The 23970-nt window shown below is 40.5% G+C and overlaps 2 protein-coding genes across 3 annotated transcripts in view; one reads left to right on the top strand and one right to left on the bottom strand.

The window, feature by feature from the left end:
* Redic1 (regulator of DNA class I crossover intermediates 1) overlaps nucleotides 1-13471 on the bottom strand; it is a 49239-nt gene extending 35768 nt beyond the window's left edge. The window contains exon 1 of the mRNA XM_075962396.1: nucleotides 13080-13471. Coding sequence (XP_075818511.1) covers nucleotides 13080-13471 — 392 coding nt within the window. The remainder of the gene's footprint in view (nucleotides 1-13079) is intronic.
* A 6908-nt stretch (nucleotides 13472-20379) lies between these two features.
* The window catches only part of Abcd2 (ATP binding cassette subfamily D member 2), a 39503-nt gene continuing 35912 nt past the window's right edge, over nucleotides 20380-23970 (top strand). Inside the window, exons 1-2 of one of the 2 annotated variants that reach the window (XM_075960402.1) lie at nucleotides 20380-21685; nucleotides 23414-23594. In XM_075960402.1, coding sequence (XP_075816517.1) covers nucleotides 20747-21685; nucleotides 23414-23594 — 1120 coding nt within the window. In that variant the 5' untranslated portion in view covers nucleotides 20380-20746. The remainder of the gene's footprint in view (nucleotides 21686-23413; nucleotides 23595-23970) is intronic. The other variant, XM_075960404.1, reaches the window with a different exon arrangement.

The following is a 23970-nucleotide window of genomic DNA, read 5'->3' as shown; positions in this document are numbered from 1 at the left end:
GGGTCTATTGTGTACTGGTACAGAATTGAGGATGATTCTGAAAAACCCTGAGAAGCATTGTAGCCCTCCAATTAAATTAGATACTTATGGAAGTCAGGTCACTAATAGAGTTTTGGATGAGGTCCAACTCACAGTGGGTTCAGAGGTCCCTAAATTCATTCTATAGCTATTTCCTCAGTTCCAGAATGCATAACTGGGACTTAGAAGTTGGCAGAATTCTCACATTGGTTCCCTGACCTCTGGGGTGAGGGTTATTATGGTTGGAAATGCCAAATGGAAGCCACTGGAGTTTCTTCTGTAAAAGAAAATAGTGACTCAAAGACAATATCATATCCCAGGAGGAACTGCAGGAGTTAATGGCACCAACAAGAATTTGAAAAACAGGAAATAAATCCAATCAAAATTCAAGGACCTACTACCTCAGTGAAAGCCTGAGAAATCCAGTGGTGAGGGGCATGCAGAGAAGTTCCTTCTAAGGTGAAGGATACGTTATTGTATCTGGCCCCTCCCACCACCAAGAAAGAAGCACAACTGTTAGTGGGCCTATTTTGATTCTGGAGACAGCACATTCCTCCCTTGGGTGTTATTCTGACCCATATACCAAGTAACTCAGAAAGCTGCTAGCTTTGGGGATGGGGGGAGTTTGGAAACAGGAGGTTTCTCTTCAACAGTTCCAGGCTGCTGTGTAGTCTGCTCTACCACTTGGACCATATGATCCAGCAGACCCGGTGGTAGATAAGAATGCTATCTGGAGCTGTTGGCAGGACATGTGAATCATAGAACAAAACTTTGAGGTTTTGGAGAAAGGCTCTATCATCATCTTCTGACAATTATTCTCCCTTTGAGAGACAGCTCTTGGCCTACTTTTGGGCCTTAGTGGAAACTAAACATTTGACAATGCGTACCAAGTTACCATAAACCTGAGCTGCCCATCATGAGCTAGGTATTATCTGACCCACCAAAGCACAAAATTGGATGTACACAATAACAGTTCATTTTCAAATGATTGGGCCCAAGTGGGTCCTGGAGGCACAAGAAAGTTATATGAAGAAGGTTCCCAAATGCCTATGGTTTCTACTCTTGTTACAATATACCCATAGGCTCATGGCATGAGAAGACTAGGGCCTGGTTTCCTGATGGTTCTGCATATTGTGTAGGCACTGCCCAGAGGTGGACAGCTACAATACTGAAGCCTGTTCTGGGACAACTCTGAAAGACACCAGTGAAGTAAAATCTTCACAGTGGGCAGAACTTTGAGAAGAACACATGGTCTTACATTTTGTATGGGAGGGGAAATAGCCATATGTGAGATTGTTCTCTGACTCATGAACTGTACCCAATGCCTTAGCTAGATGCTCAGGACTTGGGAAGAGCATGATGGAAAACTTGGTGAGAAAGACATCTGGGGAAGAAAGTAGATACATCTCTTCAAATGGGTGAAGAATGTGAAGCTACCTGTGCCCATATAAGTGCTCATCAAAAGTGGCTCAAACAGCAGATGAGTTCAGTAATTAAACAGATTGAATGACATGTTCTATGGAAAGTTGGTCTCTCTCCCCAGCCTTCCTTGCCATTCCCCAATGGACCCATGAACAAAGAAGCCATGGTGGCAAAGACGAAGATTATGCATGGTCTTAACAACATGGACTGCCAGTCACCAAAGCTGACCTGGCTACAGTTGCTACTGAAAGCCAGATCTGCCAACAGCAGAGATCAACACAGAGCCCCAGATATGGCACCATTCCTCAGGATGACCAGTCAGCAATCTGGTGGCAGGTTTACTCCATTGGACTACTTCCTCCATGGGAAGAACAATTCTTTGTCCTTTTTGGAGTAGATACTCATTCTTGCTCATGGATTTGCCTTTGCTCTATGTAATACTTCTGCCAAAATTAACACCTGTGGACTTACAGAGTGCTTTGTTCAATGTCATGGTATACCATGCAGTATGTCTTGTAATCAAAGAACTCACTTCACAGTCAGAGAAGAGAGACAGTGGCCATACAATCATGGAATCCACTGGTTTTACCATTCCCCATCAGATGAAATGACCTTTGCCTTACAGAAGCTTCTCAGTTTCAGGAGGTCCCATTTATTAATTGTGGATCTTAGTCAATCTCAGTGTCTGTGCTACTGGTATTATATTTAAGAAGTGGTCTCCTGTGCCAATGCATTCAAGGCTACTTCCCACTTTCTCTTTTATGAGGTTCAGTGTGGTTGGATTTGTGTTGAGGTCTTTGATTCATCTAGACTTGAGTTTTGTGCATGGGAATAGATATGGATCTATTTGCATTCTTCTACATGTTGATAACCTGAGTGAACTAATCCAGACCCAGAAAGACAAACGTGGTATGTACTCACTCATAAGTGGATATTAGACATAAAGTGAAGGATAACTAGCCTACAGTCCACAACCTCAGAGACGCTAGGCAACAAGGAGGACCCTAAGAGAGAAACACGTGGATCCCCTAAGAAAGGGTGATAGACAAGATCTCCTGAGTAAGTTGGGAATGTGCAGGGGGTGCAGGAGAAAAATGGGGAAGGAGGAGGGAAAAGGGGAGGAGAACATGAGGGATCAGGATGATTGAGTTGGGGGAAGGACAGAGATAGAGAGCAAGGGAAGAGATAGCTTGATTAAGGGAGCCATTATGGGGCTATCAAGAAACCTGGCAGTAGGGAAATGCCCATGAAACTACAAGGATGACCCCAGCTAAGAAGCTAAGCAATAATGAAGAGGGTGCCTGAACTGGCCCTCCCCTGTAATCAGATTGATGCCTATCATAATTGTCATCATAGAACCTTTATCCGGTAAAAGATGGGAGCAGATCCAGAGATCTGCAGCTAAGCACTAGGCAGAGCTCCGGGAGTCTAGCTGAAGAGAGCGAGGAGTGATAACATGAGCAAAGGGGTCAAGACCATGATGGGGACACCCACAGAAAGAGCTGACTGGAGCTACTGGGACCTCACTGACTCTGAGCTGACAGCAGTTGTGTGGCTTAGGCAGTTTGTGGGGTCGCTGCAACAGAATCTATCCCTGGTGCATAAACTGGCTTCTTAGGAGGCCATTCCCTATACCTTGCTGAGCCTAGGATACAGGGAGTGGCCTTGGTCCTGCCTCAAGGGATGTGACAGACTTTGTTGACTCCGCATGGGAGGTCTCACCCGCTCTGATGAGTAGATGGGAGGGGTGGGATGGGGGAAGGGGATGAGGGAACTAGGATTGGTATGCAAAATTTTAAAATTTTCTAAAAAATATTATTTTAAAAAAGAAAAATAGAATAGACTTTTGAAGGCACAGTTACAGTGCCAATTTAGGTAGCAACAGGTTGGAGGGCTGAGGCAGGGGTCTTTAGAAGAGAGCATAATGCTTGGAATCAGTGTCTAGTATATGATACAGTTTCTCCCATAGCCAGGATCTACAGGTCCAGGAGTCAAGGGGTGGAAAAAGGAAATGTTCCACTCACTACCAACCCACTTGGAAAATTGTGTCCTTCCTTTTCCTACAACCTTAAGTTCTGTTGGACTAGAAATTTTGGTTACAGATTGGGGAGTGCTGCTGCCAAAAGACACAACAAGCATTCAGTTGTCTGTAAGCTTAGACTTCCCCTAGGTACTTTGGGCTTCTCAGGTCCTTAAGCAAACAAGATAAGAAAGGAGTAACATTTTGAGGAGGAGTGTTTGGTCTAGATTACCCTGGGGAAACTGGATTGCTTCTCTGGGATGGAGGTAAAAATGGTTTTGTCTGGAGTGCAGATCCTTTAGGGAGGGGAGCTTGCTGTAAAGTCCTGTCTCCAAGTATTGTATGAAGCCGCAGCCATAAAGTCTGTCTTACATGACTACCTAGACATGAGCTGAACAAAGAAGACACCAATGGACCCACCAAAGTGGATGGAAAAATAAAACAAAACAGGAGGCTTCAGCCACATAGAGAACTACAGGCAATTGAGGAACACGGGAATGGGAGAAACAGTTTCCTCTAGAGCAGAGCACACCAATTGGTTGTCCAGTGCCAAATGGTCAGCACTGAAAACAAACATATAGGGAACATTGTACAGACTGAGCAGGTGGCAGCTAAGAGTATATATGTATATACATATACAATATGAATGTGATAGGGGAGGGTTTGAAGGAAGAAAAGGGAAGAGAGATGTGCTGTAATTATATTATAATTTGCAAAGAAAATGTGTTAAGGGATAGAAGAAAAAGAAAGGGAGAGAGAAATAAGAACAGATTAAAAAACATGCTGATTTCAGGATTCATATGAGATTTTTCTGCCACCTTTAATTCTAAGAAGAAAAAGTAAAAAAAAATAATTCTCAAGAGATATTCCTCTTAAAGTTAAATACGCAAAACGCTTGTTAAAGAAATGTAAAATCTACATTTTAGTAGACAGATACCAAAACTATATTAGTAGTAAAATACTGTGGACATCACAGAAATGCCTTACATCGTCAACCTAAAGTTGTTCCTTTAGTTTGCTTTTGTTCTTTGACTTTCAGCTTACTTTATGAAGGGCCTAGAGGCTGGAAAACAAATTGTTTCAGAAAGTCAAGATCTTCTAAATTTTACAGGTACAATTACAGTTGAAAAACATAAGCAAATCAAGAGCCTTAACTGTAACTGTAAAATAACACTTCAGAACTTGTGTTAAACTGACACATCAAAAGGTAACATTACTAGCTAATGAACTTATTAAGATTCAAAACAGCATCTAGCCTAGAAAAAGTACTTACATAGGCTGTCCACAAAACTAAAGCAGGTCATCCTGATGTGTCAGGAATAGTGATGGTAAATGTCAGAATGCTGTGTCTTTAAGTGCATCCCATAATAAGCCAAAAAAGGCTTTTGGAAATGCATGAACTACAAAAAGAGACACCAAGGGAAACACCCTATAAAAACCAATACAGTAGAAATCTGAAATGCTTTGCTCCTTTTTGATTCCCTGATACTTCAGACTCATATTACTTTCTCCAGCTCCACATCTACTTCTATCTACAGCTATGTTATTTGTTTTTTAATAAATAAAACTTGCCTGAAGATCTGAGGGCAAAACAGCCATTCTAGTCAGTCAAAGAGGCCAGGGAATGGTATCACACACCTTTAATTCCAGGACTAGGGAGACAGAGGCAGGTGGATCTCTGTGAGATCAAGGTCACCCTGGGCTACACAAGATTGAATTTGTCTAAAAGAGAAACAGAGCTCACACAAAGGTGATCCTTGTACTTGGGATCCCACCCCTTTAATCCCAGCACTAGGGAGGTGGAGATGGGAGCAGTATGGCTGGGCAGAGAGAGGAATATAAAGGGGAAGAGACAGTGGAGTGTGGAGCCTGAGGTTGGCAGAGAGCATTGCAGGATCGCCCCTTTGTTTGTCTGACCGTTGGTAAAGGTAAGAGCTCTCTAGTGGCTTGACTGCTTTGCTTTTCTGATCTTTAGGTTGAACCCTAATATCTGCCTCTGGGTTTTCATTATTTGTGCTACACACTGCTATACCCATGCTAACCTAACTCATGTCTCTTTTTATTAAGCTGTAGCTACTCTCACATAATGTTTTCTGAGTGTCCCTATTGCTATATAAGGTCAATGCATTTTCTATATCAGACTATGAAAGTAATGCAAAACTTCCTTGGTGAATTCTTTTGGTTTTGAGGTATTACTTTACATAATGTATTATCTGGGCCCTGCAGCCATGTGTCTTCAACACAATGTAGCCAGAATCAACAGCTTTCTTTAATTTCCTCCTAGTCACCCCAGATCCTTACAGAAAAGAAATTTATGACATATCTGAGAGATATGAGTTTCAATTGGAAAAAAAGTAAAGTTTGACCCCTCCCAGTCAAAGCAGTTTGTGGGTCCTGACCCTCTCTGGTCAGGAATCTTAATCACTGTTAAGGTTTCTTCAGAAATGGAGGGAGCATGTGGTCCTTGGTTCTATCAACCATAACTCTGGAGTTGAGAAAGGAGTGCTCTGTTAATTCCCAGATCTATTGATTTGTCTCTCAGATGCATTCCATGTTTTGTTTTGTTTTGTTTTTTTAACTACTGATTTAAGTCAGTCATGGAAAACATAGGAAGAACTCAACAATGCTGTGGGGGTAATGGCCATGTTGGTAAGGATGGCTCTACCTGAAAGCTTCATCTACTCTTATGCTCACTATGAAGGAAGACAACATAGGTTTCAGGGTCATGATAGTGAATGTGGTTACTATGAATGACCTCTCAAATGCTCACTAATGGGGAGAGGAGAAATAATGGGGTTATAAGGATGTCCTGGTGTAGGGGGATAAAGAAGAAACTGGAAGACATTCTAATATCTCCTGTTGGTCCTGGAGATGGTTAACCATCCATCACTCATTTGACCCACAGACCTTGAAATAATCTCCTTATATTCTTCTGCACACTTGAGCTTTGCCTGAATTTAAACTGATTGATGGGGGGGGGGGGGAAGTGGCCTCTAAAGGGAAATATCATTCATAGTCTTGTGTTTTTGTAGGTGATACTGAAGCATGAATCTATTTAATCTTATCAATAAAAGCCAAGGGTCAGACATTGGGGCAAAAACCTAGAAGAACAAAGAAGCAGGAGCCATGCCAGTTCCTTCCTTTCTCTCTCATTCCTCAGTCTGAAATGGCCCAGATCCTGTCTCTGCCCTCACCTTACCACTTCCTTTCTCCACTTCCAATCAATGGAGTTATCTTAAGTTACTGCTCTGCTCTTCATAAAATTTAGGCTTGACTTCAGAAACCAAAAGTGCGTGTGATCAGCTTTACTACTCGCACAGCTGAGTCCTAACAACATCTAGATCTGCTTTAAAGATGGAATTTTGCCCAAGCTTCATCTAAAAACTCCACAAAAGTTAAATGGTGCCTCTCTCCTTTGGAAACTTGCATAGCACCTTCTGGTATTGTGAAAGCTACTCCTCAAGGAAGAGGCTTTCAGGACAGATCCAGCTTGAGTCCTTCTGGCCCAGTGTCCAAAGCGTATCATGTCTTCAGAAATGGGGACTTACCTTCTGATGGAGGAAGGTCATTGGTTAAAAAAATAAAGAAACTGCTTGGCTGGCCCTCATAGGTTAGAACATAGGTGGGTGGAGTAAGCAGAACAGAATGCTGGGAGGAAGAGGAAGTGAGCTCAGACTCGACAGCTCTCCTCTCGGGAGCAGATGCCTCAGAGAGACGCCATGCCCCACTCCCGGGCAGACACACGCGATTCAGCTCCAACCCAGGATGGACGTAGGCTAGAATCTTCCTGGTAAGCGCACCTTGCGGTGCAACACAGATGATTAGAAATGGGCTAAATTAATATGTGAGAATTAGCCTAGAAGAGGCTAGATAGAAATGGGCCAAGCAGTGTTTTAAAGAATACAGTTTCCGTGTAATTATTTCAGGTAAAGCTAGCCGTGCGGGCGGCCGGGTGTGGGGGATGCAGCCCCACCGCTCCTACTACTACAACCTTCCATCTCTGAGAGGCAACCAAAAGCAACAGCAATAGCCTATAATATTTTGGGAGCCTCTGGGGGCTCCCCTGACTAACAGCTCAAAGAGGGGGCTTCTCAGTCCAGGTGCTGGGCTTTTTGCTAAATGGTCTATAGCCCTCAGGGGGAGCACTGTCGGACCAGAAATAGTTTTCATTTAAACCATATATGTACATTATACACACACTTATGTGTATTACATGAAATATTAGGTCAATAATCATTCCTTTCAAACATCTTTACTGCTATTTTACTCTCCTCTCTCCCTTTTCTTTTCGCCTCCCTAATTAAAAGCCCTTCATTTTTCCCATTCTCTCTTCAAAGTACCTATACCCTGCTATTTCCCTCTCTATTGCTCCCCCCACCTCATGGTCTGTTCTTACTTTCCTGGCTTCTGTAGTTACTCCAGGTTACACTCGCATGTGAAGTCTGGAGCTAGGAACCATGGATGGAGGAGAACACGTGATATTTCTCTTTTTGGATCTGGTTTACTTCATTTAGTACTATCTTTTCTTGTTCTAGCCATTTATCTGAAATTTCATAAAACAAAATGCTCTACATTTTCATTGTCCTTTCATCAGTTGATTGTGTGTGTGTTTGTGTGTGTGTGTGTAGCATGAATTCTAATTGATCTTAATAATAAAAATGCAGAGTCAGATATTAGAGGGTGAAAGCAGAGAGATCAGAGAAGCAGGGTGGCAAGCCACTAGAGAGTTCTCACCTCTACCAATGCTCAGACAGAAAGGGTGATCCTGTCCTCAGTCTGTGTCCTCAGATTTACTGCCTAGACTGCCCTGCTCCTCAGACTGTACTAAGTTCATGTCTTCTCCTGCCTTAGGTTCCTCTCTCCACCCAGCCATAGCACTCCTGTCTCCAACTCCCTAGTGCTGGAATTAAAGGCGTGTAATCCTAAGTGCTGAGATCACCTTTGTGTGAGCTCTGTTTCTCTTTTAGACAGATTCAATCTTGTGTAGACCAGAGTGACCTTAAGCTCACAGAGATCCATCTGCCTGTCTCCCTAGTCCTGGAATTAAAGGTGTGTGACACCACTCCCTGGCCTCTAGTGGCTTAATTCTGCACTCTGATCTTCAGGCATTTAAAAGAGAGAAAGGGGTACATGGGTTGGGGGAGTAATGTAAAGGAGGAAAATGATGTATTTGTCCTCAATTTCAAATATAAAAATTACGACATTGCTGTAGACTATTTAAGTTTCAACTACAAGAATTTGGAACTATTGTACATACACATGAATTTGTTGTGGCTTAGTCAACTGACACTTGAGATTTCATCTGAAATGAATTGTTACATCTGGCAAAGACACCGAAAACTAAAACACTAAATCCAAAAATCCAACAAGGTATATAATTTAAGGGGAAGGGTTTACTTTTCTAGCTACAAGCTCTTTCTCTTATAAAAGACATTTTATGTGGGACTGATAGAAATCTAAACCTAAGAGCTCTTAGAGGTCAAATGTCAAGTTTGTTTTAAATGAGACAAGTTGTGAAGATCTTTCAGCTACCAAACTTTGATGATATCCCATCAATCAATTCTGTGATAAAACTTACTGTCATTTCTGCATATGAGGGCATTGTTTCCAATGAGCACATTCAAAAGATGCCTTCTACCAAACAACAAACTTACTGTAACCTGCTTCATTCATGTAACAAAAAAAAATGTATGCAACCCTTTATTGTGAAAGCATCTTAGTGGAGACCCACCAACTAGCTTCCAAACATTCAAGGATTTTTAAAGCAGCACCTCCCCTCCCAACCTGTTTCTTTCAGGAAGTCTTGCTAAGAAGTAAGTCTTCAATCTCATCATATATTTATCTTCTTTTCAACTTTAAGAACCTTTGTTTTATTGCTTCAATGGCATTTGTCTTCCACAATATTGATGTCATTTAAGATGTCGTAACTTCCAGTTTCTTGCCTTTGAATTTCCACCACTATCTGTGAAACCTTTACAGTATTCATCCTTTTACGCAACATATCTGACTGATAGGCACACTGAACTTACTAACAAATCACTTAACACGAATATGCTTCAGTTCCCCATAACTTTACAAGGTTCTTATATTTAAAACAATACTTGTTACATATGTATGATTATTTGTTTCTACTAATATCTCAATTTACATAATTCAAAATGCTATCATAAGGTGCTTTTGTGAAGTCAAAATTTTATATATATATTTAATCCCCCTGCATAGCTATGTAAAACAGTCGTGTATGTAAAAATGTTCTTGTTGAATTGACTTGCAGTGCTCTGGGGTTGTTCTCAATGAGTATTATAATTGCTCTCCAGTCAATTATCAAAATGTTAAGTTGCTAACAGTTCTCAAAATTTTTCAACTAAAACAGGCCCCTAGCAACCAAGGACTCAAAGACAATTTGAAATAGGAATTAAAAATTCTATGCTGCAGCAGCTTTAGTTGGCTTCCATTGCTCAATAAAAGTACTCTCAGGCTGAGGCCTTTAGGATGACCAGAGAAGCAAGAGCAATTGGCCTGATCTGCTGTCGCCTGCTCTCACAGTTAACACAGGAGATACTCATTTGTTTAAATCAGTACAGGGCTTCACCCTATAGAGCCCCATCTTTCCAAGAAAATTGCATTTAAAATTGTAATGTAATTCTTTTTTTAAAAAAAGTTAACTTATTTGTGTTTGTATGTACATGTGAACACATATGCAATTAGAGGTCAAAGGACAACTTCAGAAGTCAGTTCTCTCCTTCTTCTGTATGGAGTGCCACGAACAAACTCTGCTCCTAAGGTTTGACAGCCAGCTGAGCCATCTGCAGCCCTCACGGATCTTAGATTTTCACCTGTCTTACATTTCCTCTACAATGTATCAATGTTGGTTTACATTTAAAGGATGGTTTCCCCCTTTTAACCTCTAATCAAAACCAAAGTGCTAAGAAGTTGTACCCATGTTTATTTAGTCTATGATTTAGCCCTTTGGTAGTTAGCACTACTTGATGTTGAGAAAAACAACCTTAGCCTGAGTTTCCTTCAGGACACTGCTTTTGCACCCTTCCAGCAGCAACTAAAGCATTAATCTCAAAATAGCTGATAAGTTAATAATATGACAGTAATAGTTGCATTTTAATAGTTCTGAGGTTTTAAAACTTGTCATATAAATAATATTTATTATATACATGGCATATTATATATATAATTTTAAATTATATGTATGTGCACATGAGTGCAGAGGGTATTTTATTACCTGGATCTGGAGTTAAAGGCCATTAATATTCTCTTTAAAGACAGCCAAATTTGAATATATTACATTATAGTCATGTATCAACTATATTCTATTGAAGCCTGTAAGTGAATTTCCACTTTTCTCTAATGTGAAGGTAGGCTAGTAGGATACTAGCCAAAATAACCCAGGTAGATTTGTTTTGTTTTACATTTGGTTTTTTGTTTTCTTATTTGTGTGTATTGTGTAAGCATGTATATGCCACACTGTGGTGTAGCAGTTTCTGCCAAGATTGAAACATACTATCGATCCAAGATTGAAACATATTATCTATCCAAGATTGAAACATACTAGCCATCCAAGATTGAAACATACTATCGATCCAAGATTGAAACATATTATCTATCCAAGATTGAAATATACTATCTATCCAAGATTGAAACATACTATCTATCCAAGATTGAAACATACTATCCAGCATAGACCCTCCTCAAGCTGGCAGATAAACAACTTGAAAGAGCTCCCTGAGATCCCAGAAAAAGCCCATATTCACTAGTCCTACCCCACCCAGTGTTTAAGACAAGCTGAAATGAACTCAGACCAAACAAACTGACTGGAAGAGAATCAGACTGCGAACGCTGGGCTAGGACACTCTCCAACCTGTTGAGCTGCCTGTAGGCTGTGCAGCATGCTCTAAGTTCCCAGCGTTTGGGAGCTGTCACCTATGCTGGGGAGGGCTTTGGTGATTCAGCTGTCTTTGAGCCAGTTCTGCTACTGTAAGTAACCCTTCACCGATATTCTTGAAAGAAACTTCAATAAAATTCATTGGTTTACTAAGTTGGACTTTTGTGCTATATGTACTTTGGTCTGTCACAAACTCCCCATCTGGGGTAAGTAGGCCTGTGTTGTGTCCCCAGGAAAAGCTTTGTCACAAACACACATCCTGTGTGTGAAGATCACATAACAATTTTTCCTTACTCATTTCTCTCCTTATACCATGTGGGTTCCAGGGATTAAACTCAGGACAAACATCTTTGCATGCTGAGCCATCTCAAGGGCCTTGTTTTGCTTTTTGAGACGATATTTTTGGCCTAAAACTGATAGAGACCCTCTCACTATGGCCATGCTACAAGGAATTACAGGCATGGGTCCTCACACCCACTTTAAAACTCATACACTTTTAAATACAATGCTAACATACTCAACGAAGGTGCTCCTGTTAAAATACTAGTCATCTTTCCCCTATAAAAGTCTCAATATTGCCGGGCGGTGGTGGCGCGTGCCTTTAATCCCAGCACTCAGGAGGCAGAGGCAGGCAGATCTCTGGGAGGTCGAGGCCAGCCTGATCTACAAGAGCTAGTTCCGGGACAGGCACCAAAAAGCTACAGAGAAACCCTGTCTCGAAAAACAAAACAAAAGTCTCAATATTATATTAATACCCTACTATCCTGGGATCTATTTGTGATATATATATAGAGATATATGTATATTATATGCATAATCTACATACATATATAAAATGTATATCATATATACATATCTATCAAACAATGAACAGTTATATAAAAATAAATTTATAATGAGTATTTTCTGGTATTAATCCTGAATATATGAACAAATTATAAGTCCTCTTTATTCAAAGTAAGTTTTCACTGTGTTTGTCTTTTAAAAAGCAAGCTATGGGGGTTGGAGAGATGGTTCAACAGTTAGGAGCACTAGATGCTCTTCTAGAGGTCCTGAGTTCAATTGCCAGCAACCAACCACATGGTGGCTCACAATCTGTAATGAGATCTGGCGCCCTCTTCTGACCTGCAGGCGTACATGCAGATGGAACACTGTATACATAATAAATACATCTTTGAAAAAAAAGAGACAGATTCGGGCAAAATAAATAAATAAATAAATAAATAAATAAATAAATAAATAAATAAAACAAGCTATGAGCTGGGCATGGTGATACATGAGTGTGAGCCCAGCTCTTTAGAAGCTGAAGCAGTAGGATTATAGAGTTCTAGGCCAGCCTAGGCTTAATAGTAAGACAAACAAAACTGATAATAATAAATTTTTTAAAGTTATACTTTGAAAATTTGGTAATCTGCTGCCTTGCCATATATAAGCACAAGTGGATATAGACTTATTTTGAAATTATGCAAAGACTGTATCCATGCCCAGCGATCCTCACTAGACGGGGGTTCCTGGGGTGGAGGAAATACAGCAGGAACCTCGCCCTGCCGATCGCTGCCCCTCAGAGAAACCAGTGGAGAGTGGGAAGCAGGAGTTTAGGACCCTGGACAGTGCTGAGGCCCCGGCATCCACCAGCGAAGCCTGTGACCTTGCGCTGGGGCCTGGGAGGTGGCGACACGCAAGGCCCACGGGACTGGGTCTCAACCGGAGCGTGCACCTTACCGTGAGCCCCCGACCCAGTTCATCTCTCTAGAGCTTCCCGTGCTGGGCCCTCGCAGCTCGGCAGCAGAGCCACACAGCCAGATAGCCGCCTGGACTTCTCCCGACAGCCTCTGAGTGAGGGCGTTTTTCTTCCGGGGTGGCCCCAGGTCCCGCTCCATGCACTTCCGGCTAGGCACCCATGGCCACCCAGCTTTGCTTCCGTTTCTGTGCTGGGCCATCAGCTCACCTGGTGTCTTGGAAAGGCGGCCCTCTACCCATATCTGCATGAGTAGCTGACATTGCCATTCCACCGATCCCACATTCTTGGCCTGAATTTGCAGTACGGTCTTAATATTTAGAAAGGATTGTTGAGAAGAAACATCACGCTGTACGAGCTTAACTGTTGCGTGCATTTTGTGAATCCCGCAGAGTCTTAATGAGCTTCGATTAGCTGTCAAAGTCCTAAGACATTAAATTCCTTTCTGAGGAAACACAACAACAAAATCCCAAAACAAAAGTTGGATTTTTCTGCTCATTTCTGTGTGGTTTCATAGTCTTCACAAAACAGTTCCCTCATTGAGAAATTTCTTGTCCCGAATAAATGTACAAACTTTTATTTTTCAAATTGCCATGACTTTTTTATCCTGAAAAACTATCAAAATAGAAGTTGTTAAGAAATAGTACCTAGAATAAATATATCTTCTTTAATAGCATTAATCCTAATTTTTATAATAAAACCCACATGTTATATATAATTTAATCAAAAAGGTGAATTCCGCATTTCAAAAAATCATGGAATGCCTCTTGATTTTTAGGTAACCTTCATCTTCCTACTTATGTTTTAAAACTATTGACTAACTAAAAGGGGAAACTTTTTTTTTTTTATTTTCGAGACAGGGTTTCTCCGTAGCTTTTTTTTTTTTTTTTTTTGGTTCCTGTCCTGAACTAGCTCTTCTAGACGTGGTGGCGCACGCCTTTAATCCCAGCACTGGGGAGGCAGAGGCAGGCAAATCTCTGTGAGTTCAAGGGGAAACTTTTTAGCTAATACATTATCTTGTTTTTTTATTCTTTTTCTTGAAGATACACAAAAAGTCTGCTTTTTTGCTGAGGAAAGTGAAGGACTGAAAACCTAGATAAATTATTTCTTCTTCCTGAATGAAGTCCTTTTGTTTTTATACTCAAAAGGGTGCAATGGGAATGTGAACCAGGCTACAGATTAACACTGAGACACAGGCTTAAACAAGATATTGCCAGGGTTGCATTCACAGAAAATGGTATCTCCCTTGGAACATGGGTACAGTTGAAATATTGAGTTAAGATGTTAGGGTCGATGTTGTTTATGCCTTTAATAAGTAAGGCTAGCATAACTGATACATAGAGTTTTAACACCATATCTAAGGGCCAAAATTTCAATTAAGTAATCATTTGGGTTTGAAGTCAATTCAAGAAAACAATGTTGTATAAATAAAATATGATTTATTTTTGAGAAGAAAAAAATCACTCAAACTTCTTAAAACTTTAACAATTTATCTTTTATTTCTAAAGATAGATTGCTGATTTATAATAGGAGCATAAACACACTGTGTCATATATTTCTCTCTATAATAGTTCTCTTCATTAGAAAGATGTTTCATACTTTATGAAACATTATATATATAATATATATGTTTCATGTTTTATAAACATATGTATATGTTTATATGTGTATATATATATATGATTTTTAATTCTGCTCTTGATACTGGTGATCCATGAGAATATCACACTTTTTAAAACCAAGTGATTTAATTACTGCATTCAGGAAAAGAATTTAAATTTTTTTTATTTTATTTGTGTGAATGAGTGTCTTGCCTGTACATATGTGTGTGTACCTCTTTCATGCCTAACTATCCTCAGGGGCCATAAGAAGGAATGAGGTCCCCTGGAACTGGAGTTACAGACAGTTGTGAGTCACCATGTTGGTGCTGGAAAACTGGGTCCTCTGCAAGAGGAGTAAATGGTCCTAACTGCTTATCTAGCCATCTCTCTAGCCTTCTGCATTTATAAATTTTAAAAATTAATGCAAATATTTTTCTCAGTTATTTTCCCCCTTGAGAAAATGTTAATATTTCCCATGTGAAATTACATAAAATTTAGAAGCTTGAGTGGAAATTTAATAATGCTTACTATAATAACAAGTGGGTTTTTTTCATTTCCATTTTTGCTTCTAATCTGGAATTCAAACTAAAATTAAATTTCTCATTGCTTTAATTACTACCAATATAAAAAAAATTAAAAGAAACCCCCTAGCAATTGTTGTGGAATACTAATTTAAGATGTGTTATATTCATTTATTCTGTGGAACGTTTGTTTAATGATGCAAAAATGTATTACATTCTTTTATGTTGCAGTTGTTTAACTCTGTTAAGCTGTGTAACTTTGCCTGTCTAAAATACCTGATTGGCCTAATAAAGAGCTGAATGACTCATAGCAAGGCAGGAGAAAGGATAAGTGGGGCTGGCAGGCAGAGAGAAATCTGGAAAGAAAAGGTCAAGGAGCAAGAACAAGGTGAGAAAGAAAATAGGGGCCAACCACACAGTCAGCCACGGAGTAAAAGCAAAAGTAAGATACACAGAAGTAAGAGGGGAGGGAAGAGGGGCAATGGCCAGGGGCAAAAGGTGGGGAGCAGTAATTTAAATTAAGCTAGAAACAAGCCAAGCCAAGGCCTGAAATTTATAAGTAAAAATAACACTACTTGTGTGTGTGTGTATTTATTTAGGACCTGGATGGTGGGACCCCCCCAAAAGTGAAAGAGCAAAAGTGAAAACAACCCATTACAAGTAATCTTAATGTTTTACTTTAAAAAGAATATGTAACCATATATTGTTTAACAATGGGAATAAATTTTGAGCATTCATTTTAGATGGTTTTATCATAGGTCAAACATAAAGAGAACTTGCACAAAATTAGTTAGAACAAATAAGTTATTTTGTATGCTCCCTTGAAGCAACTAAGAGATACAATTACATGAGAAATGTGAAACTTTTAAATAGTCAGGGTTAGGGCCGGGGGATGGTGGCCCACGCCTTTAATCCCAGCATTCGGGAGGCAGAGGCAGGTGGATCTCTGTGAGTTCGAGACCAGCCTGATCTACAGAGCTAGTTCCAGGACAGGCTCCAAAGCCACAGAGAAACCCTGTCTCGAAAAACCAATAAATAAATAATAAATAGTCAGGGTTACCCTGCAAAATAGCAATTAAAATAGTATAGTAGATACATGAACCAGTAACAGTATCATAATAAGCCAGTATATGGGGTTTAGGTTGCGCTATGTTCAAGAGCACAGTAAGTCACTTTACCACATCATAGATTCAAATTCACAAGTAATCCTTTATGCTATGACATTTATGGTTACAATGGCTGCAATAAGCAACAGGAAAAATTTCATTTCTTCATTTTTCGCAGGATCACATAAATATGGTCCATTGTTGACTGGAATGTTTTGTGGAATTTTTCTATCTTAAGTCTTAGTTCCCACTCTTCCCCATTTGAAGACAGTGCAGGGCAGAGGATAATAGTGAGATTTAAATTATCAACATCTGTGCCAAATTGGCTCATGCTCAACTCAAACTGCACACTGACCATTTTCATAATTCTAATAACCGACTTTCAACCTCCCTTGCTTGTATCACAATTTTTATGCCAAATTCTTTTATCTTGGTTACCTAATTATTCTCACAAGTCTCTTACCTCTGGAATTCAAAGGTTGCCTCTGCTAGCCCATTATATCCCAAAATATTCATTATCTGGCCTGCTCTCTTAGGGTGTCTATTGCTGTGAAGAGACACCATGACAACAGCAACTCTTATAAAGAAAAACGTTTAATTGAAATTGGCTTATGGTTTCAGAGAGTCAGTCCATTATCATCATGGTGGGAAGAATGTTGACACATAGGCAGACATGGTGCTGGAGATGTAACTGAGAGTTCTACATCCAGATCCAAGGGAACAGGAAGAGAGAGGGGGGCTGGGTCTGGCATGAGAATTTGAAACCTCAAAGTTGACCCCAGTGACACACTTCCCCCAACATGGCCACACCTCCTAGCAATACCACTCCCCTGTGACCAAGCATTCCAATGCATGAGTCTGTGGGGGCCATTCCTATTCAGACCACAGACCTACCTACTGCAGCTAGGTGCTGTAGTATTTACATCTTTAGTGTTCTTTCAACTTAGATTTCCTGCTTAGTCACAAGACTGCTTTTCATTTGCCAGTGATGAAAGCTACTTCCTCCAACTGCCAGCTGCCATATAACCTAGGCATCCAGCCTGAATGAGCATCCTGCTATTACCCCCAGTTAGGTATATACTGGACCCCCGCCCTCTCCAATTATACTTAACCCATCTATGTTTAGCTACCAGGATGTGTGACATAAATGATTCAGTTTTATGTGTGTAAAAGTCTTATTTCCCACACACCAATAATATGATCTGAAAAATAAAATATTTTTTCAATAACCATGACAACTCAGGGATTTTCACATTTGGGCTCCTATCAACCTCTCCCCCAGTGTTGTGACTCAACAATCTCAAAACCTTGAGTAAATCTCAGGCATTTGCCACAAAGCCTCACAGCAGCCCAGAAAGTTTTCCTTTTATTTTTATTTTTTTAAGTTAAAATATAGATAGATCCCCATCAAACTTTTCCTCCCTCCAACCTTCTATGTCGCCCAACTGCCTCTCAAATTCATAGCTTCTTTTTCTTTAATTGTTATTGTTAAACTGCATAAATATATAATACAACCTGCTGTGTTCATTTAGCATTGCTTCTATGTATTTGATTTATGATTTCACCAGTGAGCACTTAGTATTGGATAGCCAGTTAAGGAGTTCATCCCTGGGGGAAGACTCTTTCTTCTTCTTTCAGCTCTCCTTAGTTGCCTGTCATTCTTTGTCTAGTAGTAGGGTCCCACGTCTACATTAAAAAGTTTATTGGAGTGGTGTTTGCACAGATCCTGTTTACGCAGATATATGGTTAAGGGATCTTGAGTAAAGCATTCCTATTGTTTCTAGGAAACATACTCTTAACAGCAGATGTTCTGGTCCTCTGTGTTTTTGTTCTAACTCAACTTTGATGTTCCCTGAATTTTAAAAGCAAGAGATGTGCTGTAGTTGTATTCATTGGCAGCCCAGCAGGTCTTAATAGCAAGACCAAGTACATTGCTAATATGACCAAATACCAATGCTGAGGTCATCTGTTTCTCACCCATATATTAGTAAATCTGTTGAGTTGAATGTAAACAAGTGATCTTTGTATAACAATTCTTAGAATTAATATATGTATATCAAAGGGGTTAAAAAATAGTGTTTAAAGAACCTTCTTATAAAAGTGAGGGCAATTCTTTTCATGACTAACTGAACAATGAAGATCACTCAACACTGGGACACATATTTTATCACTGAGGGTCGCATAAAAGAATTCTTAGTTTAAGGATCATGCAACTGTTACAGGAGGGTGCTTGTTCTTCCTCGTCACCCGGCTAGCTTAAACCTGAAATAATCACACAGAAACCATATTATTTAAATCACTGCTTGGCTTATTAGCTCTAGCTTCTTATTGGCTAACTCTTGCATATTAATTTAACCCATCTCCATTAATCTGTGTATTGCCATACGACAGTGGCTTACCAGCAAAGTTTCGGCGTGTCTGACTCTGGCGGTGGCTCCCTGGTGGCTCCCTGACTCCGCCCTTCTTTCTCCAAGCATACAGCCTAGCATTCCAACCTAGTTCTGTTCTTCCCTGCCATAGGCTCAAAGCAGTTCTTCATTCATTAACTAAAGAAAGCAACACAGAGACAGAAGGACCTCCCACACCATACAACATGTAGAAGGTTTAAATTGCCATGCTGTGTTCTGGCTTAAACACACACTTCAAGATAAGTAGAAGTTCATGCCATTTGTTGGAAAGACAGAAGAAAAGAGTAGAAAAATAATCAGTCTTGCAAAACCACATTTTCTTTGCCATTAAAAACAACCTTCACATTTTTAAATATAAAAGGTTTTGCATAACTATTGACTATTTCACTAGGATTGTGAATAATTTCTAAATAGACTTGATTTTTAGCAAATAGCAAAAAAAATATTCATAGGAAGAAATGAGTAGTTTGCCTCTAAGTCTAAAGAAAAGGTTGGAAAAAAAATCTTGTAGAAATGCATCTGCCTTTTCCATCATCTAATTCCAGTTCAATTCCCAGATGATTAAATTCTTTATTTTATTTTTAAAATAATCTTTTCTCATTTTACATACCAATCCCAATTCCCACTGCCTCTCTCCCCTCCTCCCGCTCTTCCCACCTTCTCCCTATCCACCCCTATCCACTCCTCAGAGAAAATAAGACATCTCATGGACAGTCAACAAAGTCTGGCACATCTCTTTGAGGCAGGACCAAGGTACTAACCCCCTAGTATCTCTCAAAAGAGAATGGGCTCCAAAAAGCCAGTTCAAGATCCTGGCCCCACTGTCAGAGGCACCACAGACTGCCTAATCCACACAACTGTCCCCCACATTCAGAGGGCGTAGTGTGGTCCTATGCAGGTTCCCCTGCTGTCAGTCGGGAGTCAATGAGCTCGCACTAACTCAGGTCAGCTGTTTCTGTGGGTATCCCCATCATGGTCTTGACTCCTTTGTTCATATTATGCCTCCTCCCTCTTAGGGCTACCTTACCTCCAAATAAAAACGCAAGGAAATTTTTAAGTCGGTTTGTAAACATATGTGTCGGGTCAACATTGCTAAACATGACAATTACGGAGCGAGAAGATTTTTATTATCAAGACAAGTTAATGCAGGGGAGAGTGGGGGAAAGGGGTTCTGAATGTAACTCTTTTCTGTAATGCACAGCTTGCCTCCAGTTTATTTACAAGGGACACCCTCAGTCACGCTCTAATAGGTTCTGGGAATATCCGAGAAAAACGGGAACAAGGGAACGCGGCGGGGTGGGGGCGGGGCGGATGAAGACACAGTTTCAGAACAAAACATTCTCAAGAATATCTGCCTTTGCTACTTTGTTTTGGGCTCTAGCGCTTATCACTGTCTTGTCTGACTCCCTTCCCTGGGCCCATTCCGTTAACCTTCTTGTGACTCCATCCTCCTCTCTCTGGGTTCTTTCTCTCTTGGTTCATTAAAGCTCCAGCAAATCTTCCTATCCGCCTGCCCCTCCCCTTGTGGAAGAAAATCTTAGGGACGGGATGTATATTCTGAAACTTCTGAGGGTTTCTAAGTGACGCTGAGCATGCTCAGTAGCTCAAAGGCAAGGTTTCTTTTTCAGCAGCTGACCTGGTTCGACCTCTCCAGAAATAGACATTTAACTCTCTGAACCCCTGTTTAAGGATAGAATTCGTTTGGGCTCTCTCTTCATTTTTAAGGTTCAAAGAGAAGACGCGAGGATTCCAGGGTCTCGCCGCCATCGCAGCCAATGAGGAGCTTGGGGGAGGAGCCTGGCCAGCTCTGGCTGGTGAGGGACTCGCCCCCAGTAGATGCGGTGGAGTTTGAGCTTTGCTGCATCCGTCACTGAAGAACAAAATAAGAGTAAAGGAGACAGGCTGCAGAGCATGGGAGGCGGTGGGGTTTTCTGAGACGTTTCCTGGGCTTTCCGCGGAGCATGAGCTTTTAAAACGAATTCTTTTTATAGAAACTCATTTGTGTAGCTGGGAAAATGATACATATGCTAAACGCAGCAGCCTATCGGGTGAAATGGACCAGATCCGGCGCTGCTAAGAGGGCTGCCTGCCTGGTGGCTGCGGCATATGCTCTGAAAACCCTCTATCCCATCATTGGCAAGCGTTTAAAGCAGTCTGGCCACAGGAAGGAAGAAGCAGCAGCTTATCCGCCTGCAGAGAACAGAGAAATACTGCATTGCACAGAGATCGGCTGTAAAAAGCCTGCGCCGGGACTGAATGCAGATTTTTTCAAACAGCTACTAGAACTTCGGAAAATCCTCTTTCCAAAACTTGTGACCACTGAAACGGGGTGGCTCTGTCTCCATTCGGTGGCTCTAATCTCAAGAACATTTCTTTCTATCTATGTGGCCGGTCTGGATGGAAAAATAGTGAAAAGCATCGTGGAAAAGAAGCCTCGGAGTTTCGTCATCAAGTTGATCAAGTGGCTTATGATTGCCATTCCTGCCACCTTTGTCAACAGCGCTATCAGGTACCTGGAGTGCAAACTGGCTTTGGCCTTCAGAACTCGCTTAGTAGACCATGCCTACGAAACCTATTTTGCAAATCAGACTTATTATAAGGTGATAAATATGGACGGGAGGCTGGCCAACCCTGACCAGTCCCTTACTGAAGACATTATGATGTTCTCACAATCTGTCGCTCACTTGTATTCCAACCTTACCAAGCCTATTTTAGATGTAATCCTAACTTCCTATACTCTCATCCGGACTGCTACGTCCAGAGGAGCGAGCCCAATAGGGCCCACGCTTTTAGCCGGACTTGTGGTCTACGCCACGGCTAAAGTGCTGAAGGCTTGCTCTCCTAAATTTGGCACACTAGTGGCTGAGGAAGCTCATAGGAAAGGCTATCTGCGGTACGTTCACTCCAGAATCATAGCCAACGTGGAAGAAATTGCCTTCTACAGAGGACATAAGGTAAGACAGACATTAAAGCAACGGGTGAAACGTAAGACTGGCCAAGCAGCCACGGCAGGGCTAGATACCATCTGTTATCCTATTGACAGGCCCACTTTCTGAACATTACAGTGTTCTCTGTTAGCTAAACGTGTTCTAAAACAGAATATATTGCAGTAGCTTTTTAAGTCACCTACTGTTGAAGATTAAAGAGTCCAAACTTTTATGAAGTTTCTGGAGATTAAAATTTCAGTCCTCTTTAAAAGTGTCTGCATAGCCTCAGTTACTCAAATATAGCCGGACTGACCTCAGAGGCATTTCCTTATAATTCAGTACTAAGTTGGTAAGTGGCTCTGTACATATGAAGAAAATGCATATTTGGGAACAAAGAGTAAACCTCTTTGGATTGAGATGGAGGTGTGGGGGTGCTATTCTTTGTTGTTCTTTTGTGTTCAAGATGGGGAGAGGGCTTTCAAAGAGAGAACAGTTTGGGCAGTTTTGCAAGACTGATCAATGAGAAAGCGCCCTGAAACTGAAGAAATGCAGACGGGTGTCTAATGAAATCGCATGTCCCTCACTTTTACTTCATGTCGAGCATGTGCTTTCGACAGATATAATTAAATTTTGTCTAGTAGAGAAGTGAACACTAAGATTAGAGGGGACAGGAGTAGGTAGAACTAGGGTGATATGTTTAAATGTTATGAATCTTCAACAGGAAAATAATTAGCCCAAGTACATAAAATTGTTGCATATTATAGTTACTTCAGGATGTTGAGTGTGATGTAAATTGGGGGGTGGAAGCCATGAAGTCTTAAGATCGATGGTTTGGCAGTACATAATGAAGTGCTTAAAGTTATGTTTTACTCACCAGGCAGAGTGGGCTATCTTTTAAAGCATCAAGAATTAGCATTGTTTCTTTTTCAATGGCAGAACCAACCCAAAGAAAAGTTTAAAACTAATTTAGGGCCTCTATTCCCACTTGAAATTGACCTTGTGTGTTGTGTTAACTGTGCTGATTTGTTACATTCAGATCATTGAACTCAATGTAAATTAGTGGATTCCTTGCTTAAAAGACAAAGTCTGGGAAACTGAGTCAATCAAAAAGTAGTCTATGCACGTTTTGTTCGGTTTTAGATATTTTTTAGAGTTCTCAAGAATGATATGTGTTTAACATTCTTACCCATACCTTTATAGAATAGTATTTAATTTTAACATCTTAAAATTTAAAATTAAACTATGACTCTCTCTGTCTCTGTTCACCTTCTCTCTGCCTGCCTGCCACTCTCTCTTTCTCTCTTACTGTGTGTGTGCGCCTCTCTGTGTCTGTCTGTCTGTCTCCCCTATTTTCTCTCTTTCTTTCTCTTCCTCTCCCTCTGTGTATGCCTCTCTGTTTCTGTTTGTCTGTCTGTCTCCCCCACCCCCTGAACTGTTGAGAATTGTACCCACAGCCTCATGTGTGTCAGCAATAAGAACATGTTCTAACACTGGGCTATATTCCATGTCACTCCTGTGTATTTTAAACACTATTATATTTACTGGATAGCGTGATTTTAAAATAATACAAGTGGAAGCTAAACTATATTATGACTAGTTCTAATATCAAGTTACATTTATAGGTTATAGAAATGTAGCAACAAATGCTGTGCTAAGTAAAGCCAAACAATAAACCTACATCATTAAAGAGAATCTTTAAGTAATTACAGAATTAATTTCTATGCTACACTAATTCTTCTCTTTTCCCCTTTTTAGGTAGAAATGAAGCAACTGCAGAAAAGTTACAAGGCTTTAGCTTATCAAATGAACCTCATTTTATCCAAGCGTTTATGGTACATCATGATAGAACAGTTCTTGATGAAGTATGTGTGGAGCAGCTGCGGACTAATTATGGTGGCTATCCCTATTATCACTGCGACAGGCTTTGCAGATGGTGGTAATAACATTCATACTTAATTTTAAATATATGCTTAACATTGTTTCTCTTTCCGATGCCGTTGCAGGTTCCCTGTGTTACTGGGTAGACAGCCATTATCTGTAGTTACTTGTACTAAGAAACAGTGGCAGTTTTCAGTGTTCAATATTAAGACCATCAGTATGGAAGAAGCAACAGATGGCTTAAAGGACCGTGCCAAGGAGGTCATAGGTCTGGCATAGTTTCCCTGGAAGTCTATCTGTAATCATTTTAATTACATTACCCAGCAACTTTTCAGTTTATATTTAACCACAAAGTGAACTGATACCTCCAGAAAAAGTATAACATAAGCACATCTCATGTTTTGTTGCTAACATCCTATAGCATAAGCATATGA

The sequence above is a fragment of the Microtus pennsylvanicus genome, chromosome 2, assembly GCF_037038515.1.
Source record: "Microtus pennsylvanicus isolate mMicPen1 chromosome 2, mMicPen1.hap1, whole genome shotgun sequence".
NCBI classification, from domain to species: Eukaryota; Metazoa; Chordata; class Mammalia; order Rodentia; family Cricetidae; genus Microtus; species Microtus pennsylvanicus.
This window is presented reverse-complemented; position numbering and strand designations above follow the sequence as displayed.